General features: G+C 37.5%; 2 protein-coding genes across 2 annotated transcripts; one reads left to right on the top strand and one right to left on the bottom strand.

The window, feature by feature from the left end:
- The first annotated feature begins 766 nt into the window (after positions 1-766).
- LOC132863052 (E3 ubiquitin-protein ligase TRIM39) lies at positions 767-8116 on the top strand. Its single transcript, XM_060895611.1, has 6 exons — positions 767-1323; positions 1428-1523; positions 3552-3782; positions 3934-3956; positions 4047-4171; positions 6116-8116. The coding sequence occupies exons 1-6, from the start codon at positions 886-888 to the stop codon at positions 6649-6651; spliced, it is 1449 nt and encodes a 482-aa protein (XP_060751594.1). The 5' UTR covers positions 767-885; the 3' UTR covers positions 6652-8116.
- Positions 8117-9353: 1237 nt separating this feature from the next.
- On the bottom strand, positions 9354-18675 carry dpysl4 (dihydropyrimidinase like 4). Its single transcript, XM_060889842.1, has 14 exons — positions 18500-18675; positions 17296-17384; positions 16323-16507; positions 15450-15614; positions 15202-15263; positions 15003-15083; positions 14837-14905; positions 14104-14224; positions 13846-14002; positions 12660-12801; positions 12204-12374; positions 11849-12028; positions 11465-11636; positions 9354-10361 (listed from the first exon to the last, which is right to left on the bottom strand). Exons 1-14 carry the CDS (start codon positions 18536-18538, stop codon positions 10270-10272), a joined length of 1725 nt encoding a protein of 574 aa, XP_060745825.1. The 5' UTR covers positions 18539-18675; the 3' UTR covers positions 9354-10269.
- Between the last annotated feature and the right edge of the window lie 3981 nt (positions 18676-22656).

The following is a 22656-nucleotide window of genomic DNA, read 5'->3' as shown; positions in this document are numbered from 1 at the left end:
ATAATAATAATTGTTGTTGTTGTTGTTGTATATTTTATAATAATAATGTTGGACAATTTTTTTAAAAATATTTTATTTCACCTCTTTTCATTGGACCATTAAAATTGTTATTAGTTTCTTCAATCATCAAAGTCAGAAAAAGAAGAATATTATGTATGTAAAATCCAACCAAACCACAACCAAAATACACCAAACAAAACAAAAAACAAAAAAATCCCATAAATTGTTTCATGTCTGCATGTGTTTTTATTTTTTAGTGTTATCATTATTTTTGTTTACAATGATTGACTGTTTCTTGTACTGCATTAACTGTTTAAAATGTTAAAACTATTTCTATTACTTTGTGTATGCTATTCATAAATGTACTTATTTTACTCTAACCTGTGAATTACATTTCTTTATACTGTACACCCCTGTACATGTATGATGACTATAATACTGGAAATCAACACCTGATCCAAAGAAAACAAACAAACAAATAAAATAAAATGAAAAAAAATTGAATTAGTTTAAATGGACCACGTCAGGATGCGGACTAATTGCACTTTACATTTAAAATGGGCACACACTAAAACACACAGAGAGATATGTCCCTTTCCACATCACTACTCTGCATATTGTACCTAAATAAACTTTCCTCTGTTTGACCTGACCTACTACACAAACACACACACACTAACACACAAACAGACACACAAACACACACAGAAGACACTTTCCAAAATAACAACTCTATAAATAGCCTATCGACCAGCCACAAGGGGACTTCCACAAGTAAAGAGAGAACGTTAAACCCAGAGCAAGAAAGAGTAAACAAAGTAGAACTTGTAGAAGTCAACAACTGTGAGCAGTGAAGAACCGTAACAGCAAACCCAGCACATCGGTATGGCATCTAATCAGTCTTCTTTACCTCCAGGTGACCCTATTTGCCCAGGTTGTCAGGTCGAGGGGTCTCTTCTTCTACCCTGTGGACACAGCTTATGTCAGTCTTGTTTACAGATGTGCCAGCTCGAACTCGGACATGAGCAGGAAATATGTACAGAGTGTTATGGACGAGAGCTGTTTGACAATGTCCTCAAGGGCTTATTTGACACCATATTTCAAGGTCAACCTCGACGGGACAAAACCCAATCCGAGCTGGGGCTGGGCTTGATTGGGGAAGACAATGCAGAGGGTGAAAGTGATAATACATGTGCTAGACATGGTGACAGACTGACTCTGTTCTGCATGGAGGATGAGGAGCTGATCTGTGATCAGTGCCAGATAGAAGACCACAAAGGGCATGAATGTAATGGTACAGAGGAGGCCGCACAGGAGTGCAAGGTGAGAGACAGACAGAGAGAAAAATTCCTGTGTGTCTGTTGAAAAGATTCTCAAACAAATATTAATGCTAATAAATAAGTTATTTTTCTAAACTGTCTTTAAAGAGAGAACTGAGGTTTGCATTGAGGCCTTTACAAGAGAAGCTGGAAAGCCTAAACACAGCCAAACAAATCTGCCAAGAGACAGCAGACCACATAAGGGTAAGTTTATTAACCTGTCTATGAGACACACTGCCTTTCATTCCTACATAGCATTACTGTACAGGGTTACAGGTTTAGACCTCTGATTTAAAGGTTAATGATATTGTTTTCATTAGTGGCTCTTCACGAGAAAAACAACTCTATTATTACTCTTTTATTTTTTAAGCTGCATTAAGGTTTTGTTTCTTAAAAGCCAAAAAAGATATTCAGTACAAACTCCAGTCCTGTTCTGCAATCTGAATCTAATCCAAATAATAAGGCCAAATAATCCAACTGCGTATTTAAAAAACATAACTGTATTGCACAATTATAATCAGGCCTGTTTAGAGTAAACAAATAGCTGTTCATGGGTTACAAAAATCCTCTGCATAAAAAGTCAGCTTTGCAAGAACAAATATTTTGAATATAGTCAAACCTTTCTAGTATCTGCTAGAATAAATATTAAAATAAACCAAGATTGTTTATCCTATTTTCAGACATGGTAAGCTTTAAATATCACATTGTATTGGCAAATAATTTTCCTTCTTTCGATAAATAAATGATAAAACTTAGATGAATTACCTGCAAAGTAGAACAATTCTATTTTAAGCTTGAAAAGAGATGAATAAAAATGACTAGAAATAGGCTCAATTGGCTTATATTTTGTTTGGTTATATTAAGAAATTTCACAATAATTTCTATACTTCATTATATTTCACTATATTCAAGGTATTTCTACTTGTTAAGATGTAATTATTTTTTGCAAAAAATGATATCATAGCTAGTATAAAGAGATCTTGAATATGAGTGATTAATTCATGCATGTGGATCTCAATTTAGCAGCAGATTTCAAGTATTTACTATTATTAGATAGAAGCAAAAAAAAAAAAAATCTGACAATAGAATAAGATGATTTCAGGCTTGAAAAACAATGATCTTAAATTTGAGTTAAATATAACTACAGGTACTAAGATATCATGTATGCTTTGCAGTGTAGTGTGAGAAAACATTTCATTATTTGTAACTATTTTCATTGACTGAATATTGTGAAATAAGAATATCACCAGCCAGAATCTCATCATTCAAAACCCAATTGTTTTGCACAAAATTGCACACATGAAAGTTTATCACAGACATGAATGTTCCTTCACACTAAACCCATTACCTCACATCCCACAGACACACTAAATATGAGTAGTTCAGTCTTATTATTTTGTAGTAAGTCTTGTAGTGCACTGTCTTACTATTAAATACTACTAAAGCTATTAAATAGCGATAAAGAAAATGACAAGAGTTTCTGTGTTAAGTATAAATTGTGTTTGCCCAGTCCCATGGAGGCTAAGAAGAGGTAGCTAATGTAATGTAATAAAATACATTAGTAAAAAGTCCATCTTTTTGTCTGGCCAATATGTGGACACCTGACCAACATTCCCATATGTGGTTCTTCCTAACTGTTGCCAAAAGAATAGGAAGCACACAATTCAATAAAATGCCTTTCTATACTACTGTATAGCATTAATGTTTCCCATAATTGGATCAAAGAGGCCAAAAACTGGTCCAGCATTGTAATGCACCTGTGCACAAATTCAGCTCTTCAAATACATTATTTACCAGGGTTGGAGTGAAGAACTTTGGAGTTTATTTTAACAGCAAAGAGCAAACTAAACCTGGAATGAGATGTTGGAAATCGAAATTCCTGTACATGTAAACCCTACAGTACCTGGCAATAAACCTGATTCTGATTCTGGAAAAACAACAACAATGTGTGTGATTGGTCAGGTGTGCACATACGTCTGGCTGTGTAGTGTATCTATCTATTTTCACATAGTAGAATAATACTAGAACATACAATATATGCAGTAGACATTTGTATACATAAGATTTTGTTAATGAAGCAAAATCAATGTTCAGGTCCAAAGTTTAATTTACATTAAACTGAACAAATCTCAATTACAACAGATAAAAACATGTTTTATGTAATTATTGGTAAACATGTTAATTATACTAATAGACGATCATAGCAATAATCTAAGTCATCCTTCTGAGCAGAGGCAGACCCAGCATACAGTGCGACTGATAAAGGAAGATTTTGAGAAGCTGCAACAGTTCCTCCAGGATGAGGAGGCATCCATGCTCACAGCTTTGAAGGAGGAAGAGGAGCAGAAGAGTCGCAGAATGAAGGAGAAGATAGACAGGCTAACAGAGGAGATTACGTCTCTGACTGAAACCATTCACACCACCGAGGAGGCCATTGATTTTAAAGACTTTGAATTTCTAAAGGTAAAGATGATGAGATGTGATGTAAATCTTCACTACTCCATACAAGACTTAGATAAACAACCTTCTTCCAAATGCTAAAGTTTCTGTTATTTCTGCAAAGATAACAAAAAGTAGACCAGGAATTCATTTAAGATATTTTGTTGTATTGCAGAATTATAAGAAAGCATCCGATTGGTAAGCAAACAAGATTTCCCATGATATTTTAATTTTCCCTTTTACAGATATTACATAAGAGACAGGATTTAATAAAGGATTTGTGTTCAGTTACAGAGTGGAATGCACAGCACAGGACCTTAAAGAGATGAGTGGAGCTCTGATTGATGTGTCCAAACACCTGAGCAGCCTCAAATTCAGAGTCTGGGAGAAAATGCAAACTGTTGTCACATACAGTAAGTATCAGATAGGAAAAAAAAATTAAGCATTTTTTTTTAGCTTCTGGTTTTATTCCTGAATGCATGTGAATATTGGATTTGAGTTATTACTGAGAGTTAAACATACACATACAATTACAATTAAAAATACTTTAAACAAATACTGCCAAACAATACACAAATTAAACACAAATAATAATAGTATACTGTGTGTTTAGTCTTGTGTGGTGTTGCAGAAGTTTTTGATAAAATAGGATACTGGTAGGCACGGGCAAGAGTAAGAAGTTTCATGGTTTATTTTTGCTGCTGTGCAATAGGACCCAACGCTCCTCATGTAGCATGAGAGAGGAAGGGACTCGATCACTTGTTATATTGATATTTTATAAACATGAATCAAACACAGAAACAAAAAGAAAAGATAATCTCCATTAGTCACTGGCTACATTTTAACACCTGAACATCTCCGGATATGGAGAACACTTACCAAGGTCTGCCGAAGCTGATTTTGAGCCTTTAGAATCGCCATCTTGTCTCCGGCTCATTCAGACCCTCTAATATTTTACACAAACAGTCTCAGTCTTCTATTCACGTACACAGAAGGTCAGAACTTGACAAACAACTATTTAGTGCTTTTGTTGTTCTTCACCTGAAATTGATAAATCATAACATACTATAATGATAATATATATATATATATATATATATATATATATATATATATATATATATATATATTTTTTTTTTAACAAAACTTTATCACAAAAATTAATGACACATTCATTGTTAAATTTTATCCAAAAATTGCAAAATATAATCAAAAATGTTATCTGTATTGTTTGGGATTGAGATAAACAATATATTTATTTTAATAAGACAAGCGCTCCCGCAGGGTGGCTGGGCGCTCCCATAGGGATAGGGTGAGGAGCTCGGTCACTCGGGAGGAGCTCAGAGTAGAGCCGCTGCTCCTCCACATCGAGAGGAGTCAGCTGAGGTGGCTCGGGCATCTGTTCCGGATGCCTCCTGGACGCCTCCCTGGGGAGGTGTTCCGGGCATGTCCAACCGGGAGGAGGTCCCGGGGAAGACCTAGGACACGCTGGAGGGACTATGTCTCTCGGCTGGCCTGGGAACGCCTCGGTATTCCCCTGGAGGTGCTGGAGGAAGTGTCTGGGGAGAGGGAAGTCTGGGTGTCCCTGCTCAGACTGCTGCCCCCGCGACCCGGCCCCGGATAAGCGGTAGAAGATGGATGGATGGATGGATGGAATAAGACAATACATAGAAAGATTTTTCTTTTTAATTTTTGGAATGCTTTTAAAACCCCAATAATGTCCTGGTTTAATTTGAGCAAAACAGTACCAAAGGTTCCAAAGTACGAACATAAAACCTTGGTTAATGCTTTTAACTTGGATAAGGATATGATAGCGTGATCTGTAATGGTCAGAATATACAAATAAAATTGCCATATTGTTGAATTATAATGAAAAAACTTGCAGTAGCTTGATAGAACATACAGTCATGTATATAAATCAATTATAATTCCACTGTCTCATTATTATAATAGTTTATGTTTGTACAACATTAACAGAAACATAGACATTTTCATCAGTGTTGGACAATTTGCTGATATATCATGTCTCCTCTAGTTTGTTAGTAGATTACAGCAAACAAAATATTCTGATGTATGTTTTTGTATATATGTATATACAATAGTATATATATATATTTATATAGTATATATATATTTATACTATACTGGTTTGTACATCCAATATTTGTATAGCACCCTGATTTTTTATGAGAAAAAAATAAAAAGGAAAAGAAAAACACATGCAACTTGTTCAGGCAACAATTAAACAAAAAAAAAATCTATTCATGAAATGTGGCAGGGACAAAATGTGTTTTTTAAAGAAAATCCTCTTTAAAAGGTATTATGTGCATAATAACTTCACACCTTTTCACCGCCAGCTCCAGTGACCCTTGACCCCAACACAGCAGATGCGTGCCTCTCTTTATCTGATGACCTCACTGTCCTGCGCTACACAGATGAAGAGCAGCAGATACCCGATAACCCAGAGCGGTTCTGCTACTACGACTGCGTGATCGGGTCCGAGGCCTTGGGTACAGGTCGCCACAGCTGGGACGTAGAGGTAGGCGACAGCACCGAGTGGGCACTCGGGGTGGTGTACGGCAGTGTGCAAAAGAAGGAGTGGTTCCCACCCAGTCCTGAACACGGCATGTGGACCATGTGCCTGCACGGAGGTCACTATCGGGCACCGAACTCTACCAGCCAGCCGATCCCAGTTAAGAAGAAACCACAAAGAGTGCGAGTTCAGCTGGATTGGGATGTGGGGAGGGTCATGTTTTCAGATGCTACAGATAACACACTAATCTACAAGTTTAAAGCCAAATTCACTGAGAAGCTATATCCGTTTTTCTCTAATACGTGCAAAAGGCATCCACTGCGGATCCTACCTGAGAAAGTGTCCGTGTATACAGAATAGTTCATGTATGTATTCACAGCAAGGTAAAACTGTATTTCTACATTACTTTAGAATATATATTTAAGGCTTAATAATCCTTCAATATTAATCTTAAATTATGGCCTTTATCATAAAAAAAAGAAAGAAATCATGATCTAAACAGCTGGTTTTAATCCTTTACTAAGAGTGAGCAATATTCTAATGAACTAGGTTTATTACGCTAAAATCAATAATGTCATTACAAGTATTTTGTTACCAGTCATTTGTAAGTACATTATGTTCATACTTCATTAACAAATTAGATATATCCTTACCTAAAATGAAATCATTAGATATGCAGTTTAGAATATGCTGAAACCATGAAAACAGAAAATTTTAGAGATGCAATACAATAGAGAGCTATACGTTTAGGTGTTATTTAGAAATACTAATTGCACCATGTATATACAAATATATGAATAGAACGAAAATTGTAATGAAAATGATTGAAGTGTCTGCACAAATATATCTCTTTTTTTAGATCGAACCTGCTCACCTTATTCTCAATATAATACATACAGTTGTTGTGGATGCTAATCTGAAACATTTAACAAAGGTAACTGAAAGCTATTATGTTCTACAAAAGTATTAACGATGAAGGCCTCTTGCATTTGTGATGTCAGCTATGCACAAAACAGGTAAATACTGGATATATAAATACTACAGCAAAGCACTATTATGTTTGGGCATGAAGAAAGGACATATTTGCTTGATTAATTTTCATTTTGCACAATGAAAAAAAAAAACAGACTGAAATGTGTATATGTGATGTGGCAAAATAGCTAGTTCTATTGTTACAGTACGTTATGACAAATATCTAAAAATGACAAGAAATGTACATACATCTTTCTTATAGTATTATTTGTGCACACATTTTACAAGCCCTAATTCTGACTAATGCCTGTATATTAAAACGAATGCTCCTGGCTTGACCTTAGCATGAACATACAGTGATGAAATGGCCCGTGTTTACGCTGAGCTGAACGGACTCTTAAGACGAGTATATCCTCACATATGCACCTGTCTCTTCTCATCAGCACAAACCCTTCTGTAATCTGTCTCACCCTTTCCAAGAAACTTTAGCACACATATGCGTTTTTACTTGTTCGTATTAATCATAGCAGAGCTGCCCATGTCAGCTATTAAATAGTGATAAAGCAAGTGACAAAACTTTCTGTGTTAATTATAAATTGTGCAAAGCTCCAGTGTGCATGCCAAGTCACATGCATTTTTTTCCTGGGGACAAAAAGTGGTAGCTAATGTAATGTAATAATGTATTAAGAGCTATCTATCTATCTATCTATCTATCTATCTATCTATCTATCTATCTATCTATCTATCTATCTATCTATCTATCTATCTATCTATCTATCTATAGCATATAGTTGGATTTAACTAAATGTTTTCTCCCTTTTCACTGAAATTAAATGCTATTTATTCAAATCTGGTCTTTTTTGTTTAACTGCAAGATAGTTGTGCTAAAAGGAGAATTCCACGAAAGTTTTGCATAACGTTTGTTTTGCTCAGTTTTGTTTCGTTTTCCCACATACGAGTGTGTTACTGATCATCCTGATGATTTAAAAAGTTTCTGTTATCAGTGCATGCTAATGAATCCACATGGTAAAAATAAACATTAGCAGTGCAACAGGTGGTTGGATTTGGATTTGCACTACAGTTATAGAATTTAAAAATAAAAAAGTGTTGTTTTTGCAACGTTATATAGTGTTTATTAGTGGGAAGAGGTGTCATTTATATTATTAGTTGCTGAACAAGAAAATGTAAAAATAAAAATTAATATTAATTCTAAAAAAAAAAAACCCAAACACCCCAGTTAAGCAACACAGAGTTAAGCAATTTGTAATAAAAAGTAGAGCTGTCCCCAAACAGAGCCGTGTAACACTGTAAGCATGTACACAATTAAGTCTGTAACTAAATAAAAAAAACTTTAAAGTCTATGAAGTATCCTTGAATCATTAGAAAAAAAAACTGCATATGAGCAAAATAGACGTTAAGTGTATTAATATATGGTTATTGTCATCATGCGAGTCTTTTAGTTTTATTTGAACACTAGGGCTCAGAGGTGTTCATGTGTGCTACTGTTATTGACGCCACAGATTTTTTGCATTTGAAGGAATGTTTTCAATGAAGATTAAATATGGATTTTGTGCATATGAATGAGGGTAAATTCACAAATGTTGACCATGTTCCAAATCTAGGCTTAGATTTTTAATCACGGCTTCTCATACAAAATATCTCTTGTATTGTGTGTATTGTTAATTTTCAAGTTTGAAGTGTGATACCTTGTTGTGTTCTTGCTGTTTGTTTTTTTAGGTCAATTTTCTGAAGACAATTGTATTATATTTCAAGAGTACTTTCTCTTCCTCTCTCTCTCTCTGTCTCACACACACACACACACACACACACACGTTTCCGGTCAATTAATGAAAATTCACTTTTAATCCTTCCATCACTGCCATCTCCTTTAACACATCTGTGCTTGGATTCAATTCTGTCTTGCTTATTTAGCTGTTGTTTTAGATGAAACCATCAGCCACATAATTGAAAGCTGCATGGCATACTTTATATTTGATTTAACCTCAAAGCACTCCAGCATTTGTATATATTACCTGTTAAAAAAAAGGAAGTGAAAACCTTTCCCCCTAAAAACCTGTTTATTGAATGTTAAACATGTTGACATGCACATAAAACATATTTACAGACTGAACACAGAAAAAAGGTAGAAAAAGAATAATTTATTAACTGGCTTCCTTTCATCAGAGCATGATAACCTTTCAATTTTACCATGTTAAAAAAAAGACAAACGTTTCTGGCTAGTAAGGTCTGTTTTCTATTTCCGATATAAAAAATGGCCATCTGTAATTAAGGCCCTTGTAATTGAAAAATAAAAAATGAGAGCTTTACATTAAAGGAGTCTAGACAGTAAGGGCTAGAAAGTGTCCTGTTCTTCACAGTAGCATGTTAAAGAGCACCAAATGTTTCACATTAGAAACACTAAAATGACCAAACTGATGCCAATGGACGGAAGGCAATGACTTTCCACCTGTAACAAATTACAGTCTGTTGTTTCTTACATGTTCCTTTCCTTGGATATTTAACACTCAACCACACCATTATTGGCTCTTTATTACTCTACTAACATACACACCTAACTACACCAACTCTATTTTTATTACAAAGCTAAGACAATCTATAGGTAGCTTGTTTAAAGAACAGACACGGACACAGAGCTCCTTGTGAAAAAAATCCAGTCTCCAACCAGAACACATCAGACAGGAAAAGCACTGGTTCAAAGGCAACGCAGGATGTCATCCATTCAGTTTAATTCGTTACAATCACTGACTATTTATCTCCATCACGTTATGAATGCTACTTGTATGTAAAAGCAGAATAGATAGATAGGTTATGGACTCTGCACGTTTTGGAAAATGGTTCATGCTACACAAAGGGCTTTTTCAGTTGGGAAGAAGAGAAATTGTGGAAAGGTTGTGAATAAAATGTCGCTTGCATGGTATTATTGTTGATATAATAAAGTGGAAGCCAATTGTTGATATTTGCATGTTTTCCTTCAGTGGATGCACCTCATGAGAGGGATGTGATGTTGGATTTGCCTCCAGGTGGCGCTACAATCCGCTGTGCCGTACGCCTGGGGATGTGGTCATCCATCTGAGTTCCTTTAATAGACAGACAAAGTTAGTTAAAGCACCAGAGGTTGTTTGTTTAAGACCTCCAGTTGAATATCTTTAATTGCTCAGTTCTCACAGTGATCCCAGTGACATGACAGTCTTTGGAAGGCTGATTGAATCTACAAACTGGGGTGGAAAGAAATCAGCCCCAGCCTCACATCTTTATACCATGCTGTGTATTTTGCTGTTGCACTTGATTGGTTCAACAAAAGTCCAACAGAATCCGCTTTAACAGTATATATCTAAAATGACTTCTGTGTCCTTTTAAGATAGCATGAGCTCAGTCATGTTAGCCCATTTGTACCGCTTATCCGAACTACCTCGGGTCACGGGGAGGCGTCATCTCAGGCGTCATCGGGCATCAAGGCAGGATACACCCCGGACCGAGTGCCAACCCATCGCAGGGCACACACACTCTCATTCACTCACGCAATCATAAACTACAGACAATTTTCCAGAGATGCCAATCAACCTACCATGCATGTCTTTGGACCGGGGGAGGAAACCGGAGTACCCGGAGGAAACCCCTGAGGCACGGGGAGAACATGCAAACTCCACACACACAAGGCGGAGGCGGGAATCGAACCCCCAACCCTGGAGGTGTGAGGCGAACGTGCTAACCACTAAGCCACCGTGCCCCCCTCCATTTGTACCAATTAAGAAATATTTTGGTATAAAATCTCTAATGGAATTCATGACACAAACAAATGTATACATTTTATACATTTTGGAAAAAAAGTCAACTGGTATGTCATGAGGCAAGTCAAGTTTCAAAAACCTTAAAAATCACTTCTCTAGCATTCTAGATGCCCTTATTCAAAGCCATTTACATTTACACACCTGAGCACTTGTGGATTAAGCAGAGGAAGTTTTGTGTTCCTGGGATTTGAACTCACAATCCTCCAAAACCCTCCACTGAGACACCACATCCCATATTTCACTTTTCAAGGTTAACTTTGCTAAGCTCGGCCCAAAAATCCCTTTTGTATTGTTAAGATCTTTGTGTGTTCTTATGTGCAAAATCACACAACTATATAAAAATACCACTACAGAGTAATCACAGAAGACAAACAATATTGAGCAGTGATTACCAGACAGGCTGAATCCTGACTGGTGCAGGTTTCTAGCTGGTCCCAGCACACTCTTCCCTGAACAGGATGACCCTCGGCCGGTTGGAGTTGGAGGTACAGACTTGGTCATGCTGATTACATCATGGACTGGACCATCATAATTACCTCGAGGAACACCACGAGCCTCTGCCATCTGCAACACAGTTAAAATAATTACAGCACACGTAAAATATTTAGAAATCATTTAAATTTAGTCATGTTTTTTTCTACGCATTTTTTTCCTGTATATAGTGTTCATGAGAGGGCACTGTTTGGTTTTACTCCCCCGGTGCCAATACTACTCTTACACAATGTAAAGAATCTCTACTCATTTAAGACTATGAACTCTGTCTCAGGGTCTTGTACCCTGCTCCGTGCTTTGATCCTCTTGTACACGTAGTCTGGAAAGGCTTTCCTGGGGACAAATCGACCTGAACCCTCCAGCACATCCAACTTGCCGTCCTCCAGAACGATATTGCCTTGGCTGATGACAACCACAGGAAAGCCCTTGCATTCCATGCCCTCAAAGATATTCATCTCTATATTCTGCAAAAAAAAAAAAAAAAAAGAATATTATTGGATAAAGATATAGGATAATGGGAAATAATGGAAATAATAAAACTACAGGCTTAGTGATTTTATGTACACTGAGGTAACTGGATTTGGAAGTGTGATTATCAATTCAGAATATCTCCATTTGTAAGTAAACCAGATGATTTACCAGATTGTGAGTTTTAGCTGAGAAGGTTTTAGTCTCTTTGGTGTTCCAGATGACAAGATCAGCATCAGAGCCCACAGCGATTCTGCCCTTGCGAGGGTAAACGTTGAAAATTTTGGCCGCATTTGTGCTCGTCACTGCAACAAACTCATTCTCATCCATTTTACCTGTTGCCTGAAGATCAGAAAACATCTACTTTGTGAAAACATATTATTAACGCTATATTTACTTGTATATTAAAAACACAAAGACTTCTTTTGCGAAACAGCACAATACATACAGTACTGTACATAAGCAGCACAATACCTCAGATGATAAAAAATGACAAACTATGTCATAATAACAACAGTTATAATTAATTCCTGCCATAAAATTACATTGTTAAATGTCATTCACACACATATGGGGGTTAGCGAAAAGCAGAAAAAGAAAGAAAGGAAAAGATAGAAGGTGACATACAACAGCCTTGTCCCAGATGATACTCATGCGTTCCTCTATTCCGTTGGTTCCTTCAGGAATGAGGGTAAAGTTGTCTTTCCCTACAGCTTTCTGAGCTGTAGAGAATGTGCAGTGGGCGCTGGCTGCCACCTGAAGGTCTCCACTGCAACAGATTTTTTAAATTATTAAATACATAATTCAATTTCAGTAAAATACAGCAATTGTCATTACATTTGAGACATGTTTAAAACACTGCTGATGCAGTTTACTCATTATTAAAGATTTTGGAATCTTTCTACCAAACTGGTCATTGCTAATTCCTAGCCACTAGTATGGGGTGTGCTAGCCTAGTGGTTAAGGATTGGTATACCAATCGAAATGTTGTGAGTTCAAATCCCAAGTCCACCAAGCTGCTACTGCTGGGCCCCTGATCAAGACCCTCAACCCTCAATTGCTCAGTTGTATACAATGAGATAAATTGTAATCCCTCTGGAATCAGGTGTCTGCCAAATGTCATAAATGAATAGCAAGCTCACACTATACCTATCAAATAGGGACAATGAAGCCTAACACACTCAATCAGGTTTGTGGACACCTTACCTTAACACCCATAGGTGGTTCTTCCCAAAACCCATTGCCACAAATTTGGAAGCACACGATTATATAAAAGGTCTTTGTGTGCTGTAGAAATTAATATTTTCCTTTACTGGTTTGCCAAGGTTGGAATGGAAGGCCTCAATTGTCCTGCACAGAGCCCTGACCTCAACCCTGCTGAAACCTCTTATGATGAACACTGATTGCATGCCAGGCGTTCACATGCATCCTCAATGCCTGATCTCATTAATGTTCTTATGAACACAAATCTCCAAAATCTAGTAGAAATCCATTCCAGAAGATTGAAAGTTATTACAAATGCAAAGGAGTGACTTAATATGGAATGCAGTGTTCAACAAGCACACAATCACAATCACAGGGCAGTTCAACACTCAAAGAAATGTGCTATTTACATTGTTCTGTAAGCATGAACCCACTGATACAGTACCTATGATTGGGTAGTACTGCTCTCACTGACAGTGGAGAAAGTAATGCAATCCATACTACCCAGAAAACACAGCTAATTTTTGCCCTCTTGGACTTCCAGACAGGATTCATACTCACACATGACCGTATTTCTGTTGTCACTCAGTAGCCCTGTTGAGTGACTTACCAGGACAGCATGGAATTGAGGTAGTCTGGGGTTCCCACATCTGGATTGAGAGGTGGTGACATGACAAAGGCAGCAGCTTTGGCCCAGTTTTTGCTCCAGTAGTGTGACCCATCTGTTCCAAGACTAGCTGAAATTGGCTCTCCATAAACAACCATGCCTAGTATTGGAGAGCAGGTGATTTAATCAGTGTTACTGCATGACTCTTCATCAGGATTCACACTTTCCTATATGTCTAATTATTATTATTAATATTTTTACCCTTTTTCCTGGCCTTGGCAATGATATCAGCGGCAGCTTTACTCATCACCTTGGTGATGTAGAGGGGGCAGTTGGCCTGTTTAGCGATGGTGATGGCCCTATACACAGCCTCCGTCTCCACCTAGTGAACAGAAAACACTCACAATGAGTAGTTTCTTCACTGATGATTATTTCTCAACATGTTACATCTGGCAGAGTTCAGATTGTCTACTGAAAATGACAGAAATTTATTACAGAGGTTATGTTTATGTTAGTTCAACTTTATTCACCTTGTAGGCGATATAAAAGTTTTAAAAAGGATGGTGTTTATAAATATGAATAAAATAACAATTTACAAGTTTAAGATTTTAAAAATTAATGCAAAATCAAGCAAACTACGGACAATTTTCCAGAGATGCCAATCAACCTACCATGCATGTCTTTGGACCGGGGGAGGAAACCGGAGTACCCGGAGGAAACCCCCGAGGCACGGGGAGAACATGCAAACTCCACACACACAAGGCGGAGGAGGGAATCGAACCCCCAACCCTGGAGGTGTGAGGCGAACGTGCTAACCACTAAGCCACCGTGCCCCCCTATATATGGTCTCCAAACCTTTAAACTCTGTCTTTACTGCTATTCATGTTGAGTGGATTTTACAAGTGTATATTGGTGTGCAGTGAGGAAATGACATGAATAATATATACACTGCTAGGATATGAGTTGTAACCAAGTACTCATTAAATGCTCATACTTCCTCTGGATGGCTCAGCACATGTCCCTCAGGGCCGGTGATCCCCAGATCCAACAACCTCTTCTGCTCCTGAGACCAGAAAAATCACCAAATACATCCCTTTTATCAAATACAGAGTATGTAAGGAGGCTTTATTTCAGATTCCAGCAATTATGTTTTCAATTACCTCTTCAATAATGTCCCCGTTTTCAGCATGAACTTGAGCGATTGCCCCCAAATCTCTCAAAATGGAGAATATCTCATATATCTACAATAAAGGCAGATCTTAGTTTTAATATTTACATGACACTCACTTTAACAATCATTGTGTACATAATATGTGGGAGAGTGACTCAAGACACATTAGTGTAGACTCTCAAACATACCTGTGAATCTGAGCTTTGATACCTGTCCTTATACGCCATAAAAACCAGGAAGGAGTTCACACCTAAAACACAATTCCTATTAGACAAGATGTGAAAACAAACCTACAAATTAGAATCACTAAAAATGAAAATCACAAAAATCACTATGGAAATTTGCAAATTAACCCATGAATTATTTCACATTATATAATCTCATAATCTCATACAAAACATGCATATATAATGATACCGAATATGACAAAAAATACCTTTGTCTTTGACCAAAGTTTCAAGCTCCTCGAACATTCCCTCGTGCCAGCGGGTGATGTCCATGTGCAGTGAGTAGTCACAGCATGATCGCTTATCTGCTGTATCCCTCCACTGGTCATAAGCAGTCAGTAAACTGATGCCAGGCTCAGGAACAACATGGTCAACTACAGAGAGAAACACATGAAACATATCTGACAGGTGTGCACTGATATTAACTGCTATGCTAAGGGGATATACTAAGTATTGTGTGCATCATTATGTATGTATGAATGCATGTACAGTATGTATTATTATTATTATTATTATTATTATTATTATTATTATTATTATTATTATTATAATAATATAACAGCATTTACAATTTAATTAGTTTGTAGACTATATAGACCAAGAGATATTTTAGTGTCTCTGTCCTTCCAGAGGATAGGATAGTTCCCTAAAGCATACTACAAATGGAGGGTGAATTGAGTGATTGTGGCAGGTGAGGAGTAGAAAAAGATTACACTTTGTGACAGCACTGTGGTCCCGAATCTCATGATTTTAATTAGAAAGGGCAAGCTTTCACATTCATACACACACTCAGTTCTGTTCCAGTGACCAGTCAAATCCTCTCTTTTCTTACTGGTAAATAACTTTAACCTATTTAACAAGTGCTGTCAAATCTTATCGTTATTACCCTTTTAATCTCCCCATGATTCCCTTCTTTTCCTTTTACACTGCAGTTTCATCATCCATTTCTTCAGACATGACTACTTTGCATCCTATTATCTCCTGTCTCTTTTTTTTCTCTCTTATAATCCTGATATTTATTGGGAAACCAGCATATATTTTTCTATTCACTTAACTATGTTATTCATCCAGTTTTAACTTACTGATCATGGTGGTGCCTCCTGCCAGGGCAGCGCATGTGCCATGGTAAAAGTCATCAGCAGGCATCATTCCCAAGTGAGGTGCCAGAAAGCTGGTGTTCACATCAATGCCCCCTGGAATGACAATGTGCCCATAGGCATCCACAGTCTTCACCCCACTGGGCACAATGAGGTTCTCCCCAATCTGCCTGAATGACACAGGAAGGAAGATTGACATTTACAATTACAGCAAATGAACGACAACCTCATCCAGAGTGAGTTAACAGACATGGCCCTGAAATACATTCAATCAAAAACTTTAACTATGAGTTAATACAGCAGCACTACAAATCAAGGTTTTTTTTGTCAGAGCTGGATTAAGTGCATAATTAAGATTAAAATTTTACAAAAACAGTGAAAAATGAGCAGATTTCATTAATGATGTTACCAGTAATGGGTTAAATTCCCTTAAATTAGCTGAATGACATATTAAACTGGTTACATCAGTACGTGAGGTGGGTAAACAAGAATTATAAGAAAAGTGAACTGTTTCTAATTTCTAATGTATTGAAAATGAAACAAAGAGCAAATATTTTTTTTTAACAATTAACATGGCCCTGCGTGTGTTTTGTTGTTAGATTTTCATTTCCAGTTTCACAAAGGACAAATGTATATATAAATGTATATATGTATATATGTATATATACATATCTATATATAGACTCAATTTAAGACTGCTGGATATTATGCTTTTAACAGAAAAAAAAAGTTTTAAACTTGACAGCAATAAGGTTCTAATATTTTAATAACACTATTGTAATCTGGCTAAATTGGGGTTAAATGCACCGAACCTGTTGTTTAATGGCACATTGTGTAGAAGCACTACATCAAGCAATTTTATATTTAAACATACAACATAACTTTTCAAACAGGTTTTGGTGCACTTAAACACACATGACATTCATTTTTGCATGTAAAGTCTATCAGAAAGACATACTTAATGGTTCCATCCTCGATAAAAATGTCAGCATAGAAGGACTGGTCATCATTCACAATTTTCCCTCCTTTGATGATGATCTTGTCACTCTGCACATTGAGAAACACATCAACAAGCAAAGCTTATCCACAGTTCCTGACTGACTCTCTGATGATCAGGTTTATCTTACCACATAAGAACAAAATCTAACAAAGCTCTCTCTCCATCCCATTCCTAATCCACTAGGAATCTTTGCTGCACACGGTGCCATCCATCGGCACACACCCGACTTTTCTCTCTACACTCCTTTCTCCAAATGAACGCATTAGACAAATTAACCATGAAGACAGCTGCTGAACTGAAGAAGATTTATTTCCAGCATGCTTCAGTGCTTGGATTTCAACTCATGCCATTAGTAAATGCATTTGACTGCCTGTGTTTTGCACAAATATCTTAATTATTCTTTAGAAAGGATAATGGGTGCTTCAGAAAACATTTCATGCTGGTAAAGCAGTGTAACACAATTGTAACACAACCATGAGCACATCTCCATCACCCTCCTGCAGCTGTGTCCATGATGTACGCAGGCCTTCACGCTCCAAGCGCACAAGTGACAACAGACCAGAAAGATATTCACACACCATTGACTAATGAAATGAACTAAGGCCTTTCTATGATGAGTTAATACCTGGCTATATATGCTATATATATACGTGTGTGTTAAAAGAAAAAAAATCGTTTCTTTTTCCGACATTAATAAATGAATCGTTTATCTGGAAAACCTGGAAAGCCAGTCTTCTAGGCCACACACTGGATTCTTTACATTTTGGAGATAGAAAATAGGACGTTTGCGCGTCATGAACAACACATCCCAGATGTTTATGTTGATTTTAAATACTACTACTACTAATAAGAACAACAATAAAGCTGAAATGCATGTTTAAAGCGGAGCTGTGACACAATGAACTGGTTAGATTTCATGAATAGGAGTGAAATCGGCGTGGCGCACAGACTCATCCAGTAAATAGCATTTAAAATATCATTAAGGTTTTATATCAGGCGAAAACACACCACTGGTCAGATTAGGGTTAAGGTTGTCTAGACAAGCTGTTAGATGCTAGACTGTAACCGGCGCCATCGCTGCACGCGGATAATAAAACGCGTCTCCGTTCGCCATCGCCTTTTCCGGTAAATCTCTCCTCGCCGCCGCACCGCTGCTGCTTACCGTAGCACGGGAAACGTTCTTCTTGCCTTGGAAAGACATAGCCGAAGAGGTCCTGGAGATGAGATGAGTTTGTGTGTGTGGTCACAGGGCAGTAAAGCAGGGGAAGGGTGCTGTCACTTTCAGTACCGGGTGCAGCGCGGTGTAATGTGGGATGTGAGCTAAACAATGCGACCAGAGTCCTCCCTCTTCTAACACACACACACACACACACACACACACACACACACACACACACACACACACACACACACACACATTTCCTATACCCCTCCTCCCTTTAAACATCCTTCTCCAGCCGAACACCATCTGCTTACTGAGTACCGCACCCTGATACCGGACCTCCGGGAGACCAGTTAAAGGTGCCTAGAAACCTTAGAGTCTTTTCTTGTCTTTTCTTTTCTTTTCTTTTCTTCTTCTTCTTCTTCTTCTTCTTCTTCTTCTTCTTCTTCTTCTTCTTCTCTATCCTTTCATTTATTTTCTATACTGCTTATCATACACAGGGACACAGAAGCCTTAAGTCTATCCCAAGGGACTTGGGGCAAAAGTTGGTCGCTCCAATCCAATGCATGGCACAATTTCACACAGACTCGGACCACACTACGGACAATTTAGAGACACAAATCTCTACAAGTTATCTTTGGATTAGGAAGGAAACCATGTATTTGGAAGAAACTGCCAAAGCAAACATGCAAAACTCAACAAAAGCTGGAGGCATGAATTTCATTCATTTTCATTCATTTTCTACCGCTTATCCGAACTACCTCGGGTCACGGGGAGCCTGTGCCTATCTCAGGCGTCATCGGGCATCAAGGCAGGATACACCCTGGACGGAGTGCCAACCCATCGCAGGGCACACACACACTCTCATTCACTCACGCAATCACACATTACGGACAATTTTCCAGAGATTCCAATCAACCTACCATGCATGCCTTTGGACCGGGGGAGGAAACTGGAGTACCCGGAGGAAACCCCCGAGGCACAGGGAGAACATGCAAACTCCACACACACAAGGCGGAGGAGGGAATCGAACCCCCAACCCTGGAGGTGTGAGGCGAACGTGCTAACCACTAAGCCACCGTGCCCCCCAGGCATGAATTTAATTTTCTTTAAAGCTTTACCATATGTAAGAGAGAGAGAGCGAGAGAGAGAGAGAGAGAGAGAGAGAATGAGAGAGTATTGATAATAAAAAAGGATCATTTTATGTGCTGCATATAAGGTTGCAGCAACTGATATACATAGTATATAATATTACATCTTTTTTCTCCTAATAAATCTTGGTCTTACCTTCTCACACTGCTGCTGGTCCTCTGGTGTATGTGTGGTTTGCTCCTGTAAACCAGGGGACTCTGTTACCTTAGATGCGGACGATGGTGTTTGGGTGCTGCGCTCACAGAGGGTGCGTGAGTAACGACTGTTCCCATTGTGTCTTCTGGTAGAGCTCGGGTTGAACGACTCGAAATTGAGAGTTTTATTTTCAAAAGCACCTTCAACACTACAGAACATGCCACCTAACATGACCCGTGGTTTGGGACTGCTAGAGCCCAGCCCGCAGAGCAGAGACTGCTGCTCATTATCCTCATCAGATATTTTCCTCTCAGCCATCACTATTTGTAAAAATGCAAGATTAAATTCCAAAATAGTGGCTAGTGGAATTAAATAAAGCTATTTTACTCAAAAAATCCGGAAGGCCGTCCCAAAGATGGTTACCCAAAAGCTGGGTCTCTCTGTAGTATAGGTGAAGATGCTGCTCTTCTGAAATCAGCACAACCCCTGAGGAATGAAGACACACATGCGTGCAGACATACACATGCACACACACACACACACACACACACACACACACACACACACACACACAGCCAGCCCAAATAGTTACTTTAATCTCTCTTGACATACAGTGAGTAGCCATTTGGCAAAGCGATGATTCTATATCAGCAAGTTTACAGTTTTATCCATGTGTCCCCTGGAGCACCATCACTTAGTAGGCACACTTTAGATAACCAACAACATTTGGCTAAGTTGGCTAATGTTACCTTACTGTATATAATGCTGATAAAGGAAGTGCTCACTTTAGAATAGCTCACTTAGGGTTTTTTTTTTTTGTGTACGTTGTACGCATACAAAATAAAAGGTTCATTAAGTTGTTTCAACCAGATAACTCTTACTCCTACATGAGTGATTCTCTTGATTGCTACTTGTACATTTATTCAAGTGAATTATTGCTAATATAGTACTGTATATGTACTCGAGTAGAGGTGCCGTACGCCATAATAAACATGCCATATGAACACTGCAAATCCTTTTACTTACTGTAGATTAAAACATCCAAAATTCAAACTCATAATAAGAACATACTAATCTTCAATATTAGTTAATATTAATATCAGATTTCTCTGTACTTTGCACTTTGTAAAAGTCCAGTAATATCCCAGGGTATGTTTTTATTTCATTCCCCATTACAGAGTTAAGGCATGAATTTAATATTGGTGGATTTTCTGTCCGTTTTAATCTTTTATTTCAGTGGCAGTCAGTCCGCCTGACTGAACTCACTCACAGTTTGAAGCCACTGACACAGTTTTGAGGGCCTGAAGGCCAGACACAAAGCCCTACATTTCACCAGACTAAATCTACCCCCTCGGTCTCTTGTGCCGTCATCTTATTTATATGACATAAAACGTTGTGTGGTCTTATAAAATGCTAATAAAAAAAATGAAATTAATAAAATGAATGGAATGATATATTAATTAATAATAATAATGTATCAAATATAATTAATGAATTATATATATATATATATAAAAGAAAAATAATTGAAAAATACCCAATTTAACTCATTTGACTTTATCATAAGTCTTAGTTTCTAAATTCATTTTTACAATATGTACTAACAACAAAACCAGTTTTCAGCATTTTCAAGCGTAGATATTTAAATTTATGATCTATAACAAAAATATATTGTAATACGCTGATTTAAGGAGGATGATTTTGCCCCCTGGTGGTCAGGAGACAGTAAAACGTCTGTAAATTTTAAATCCAAAGAATGTGTTATAAAGCGACGTGATGCCCCCTGGTGACCACCATTATTACTGCAACAAGAAAAAGAAAAAAGTTTAGGATCAAACTGCACCTACTGTACAAGCAAACCAAACCCTATGCGGTGTCAGCCTTATAGACCTCATTCTAATAACCATCTCTTAAATGTATTTCCAGTTAATTTCATGATTGCATTACATAATCTGGACAATGTTTTAAAATTTCATCATGGTATATTTGTATGTTGGGAAGACAAAGAAAGCTTTAAAAAACAATTGCTGATAATTGTGTTATTAGAAAAACTGACAATTCCATTTCTGCACATATTACAGAAGCATTGTGATATGCTTTTAGAAACTATTTCCGAAAAGAAAAGCACAGAACTAAACTGTTTGGGAATCATGAATCAGACAATGTTGGTGACTCAACTGTTTACCATTGCAGAGAAATATAGGTTTAAAAGAATATTGCAGTGTTAATGTAAAGTGTTGTTAGGCATTTAAATGCTGAAATGATCAAATACGCACAGCTCCCTGGTTCGATTCTGAGCGCCAGCTGCTGTCTGTGTGAATTTCATGCTTTTGGGTTCCCCAGGTTCTTTGGTTTCCTCCCACATTACAAAAACATTCAAAGAGGTGGATTGGTATGACTAAACAGCCCGAAATGTGAACGAGTGTGTGATTGTGTACGAATGATGCCCTGCACAAGATGTCCAGGGTACATTCTCACCGTATGCCCAGTTTTCCTAAAGCAGAGATTTTCATTTATCCCTCCTGTGTTAATGCTGTGCACCAAAATCACCTTTGCACTTTTGCACCATCCTTGTTTAGCTTTTTTCTTTATTTCCTTTGGATGCTGAATTTTTCTGGAGCTGTTTCAACATCACAAAGCAATTCACTTCCATCTACAGCAAAGCAAAGCCACCTTTCAACACAGATAAACTATTAATCTATTAATACAAATGAAATGACTTGTGTATAAGTGTAAAGATTAAATAATGCACATCCTTTTTGCAGTTCTCTTTTGATAAGTTTATTTGAAACACAGTTCCTTTACATAAAAAAAAAATAAAATAAAATATAACCCAAGGGTTTTGGCTTTCAGTTCCATTACGAAGGGTG

Source organism: Tachysurus vachellii, chromosome 2 (assembly GCF_030014155.1).
Source record: "Tachysurus vachellii isolate PV-2020 chromosome 2, HZAU_Pvac_v1, whole genome shotgun sequence".
In the NCBI taxonomy this organism is placed as follows: Eukaryota; Metazoa; Chordata; class Actinopteri; order Siluriformes; family Bagridae; genus Tachysurus; species Tachysurus vachellii.
The sequence above is the reverse complement of the archived record's forward strand: the minus strand, read 5'-3'. Positions and strand labels throughout refer to the sequence as shown.

Coding starts and splice junctions, on each gene's coding strand:
- LOC132863052 (XM_060895611.1), top strand. CDS start 886: ATGGCATCTAATCAGTCTTCTTTACCTCCAGGTGACCCTATTTGCCCA. Junction 1,324..1,427: donor AGGCCGCACAGGAGTGCAAG/GTGAGAGACAGA, acceptor CTGTCTTTAAAG/AGAGAACTGAGGTTTGCATT. Junction 4,172..6,115: donor GCAAACTGTTGTCACATACA/GTAAGTATCAGA, acceptor TTTCACCGCCAG/CTCCAGTGACCCTTGACCCC.
- dpysl4 (XM_060889842.1), bottom strand. CDS start 18,538: ATGTCTTTCCAAGGCAAGAAGAACGTTTCCCGTGCTACG. Junction 14,906..15,002: donor ACGGGGACATTATTGAAGAG/GTAATTGAAAAC, acceptor TTCTGGTCTCAG/GAGCAGAAGAGGTTGTTGGA. Junction 12,029..12,203: donor CAGCTAAAACTCACAATCTG/GTAAATCATCTG, acceptor TTTTTTTTGCAG/AATATAGAGATGAATATCTT.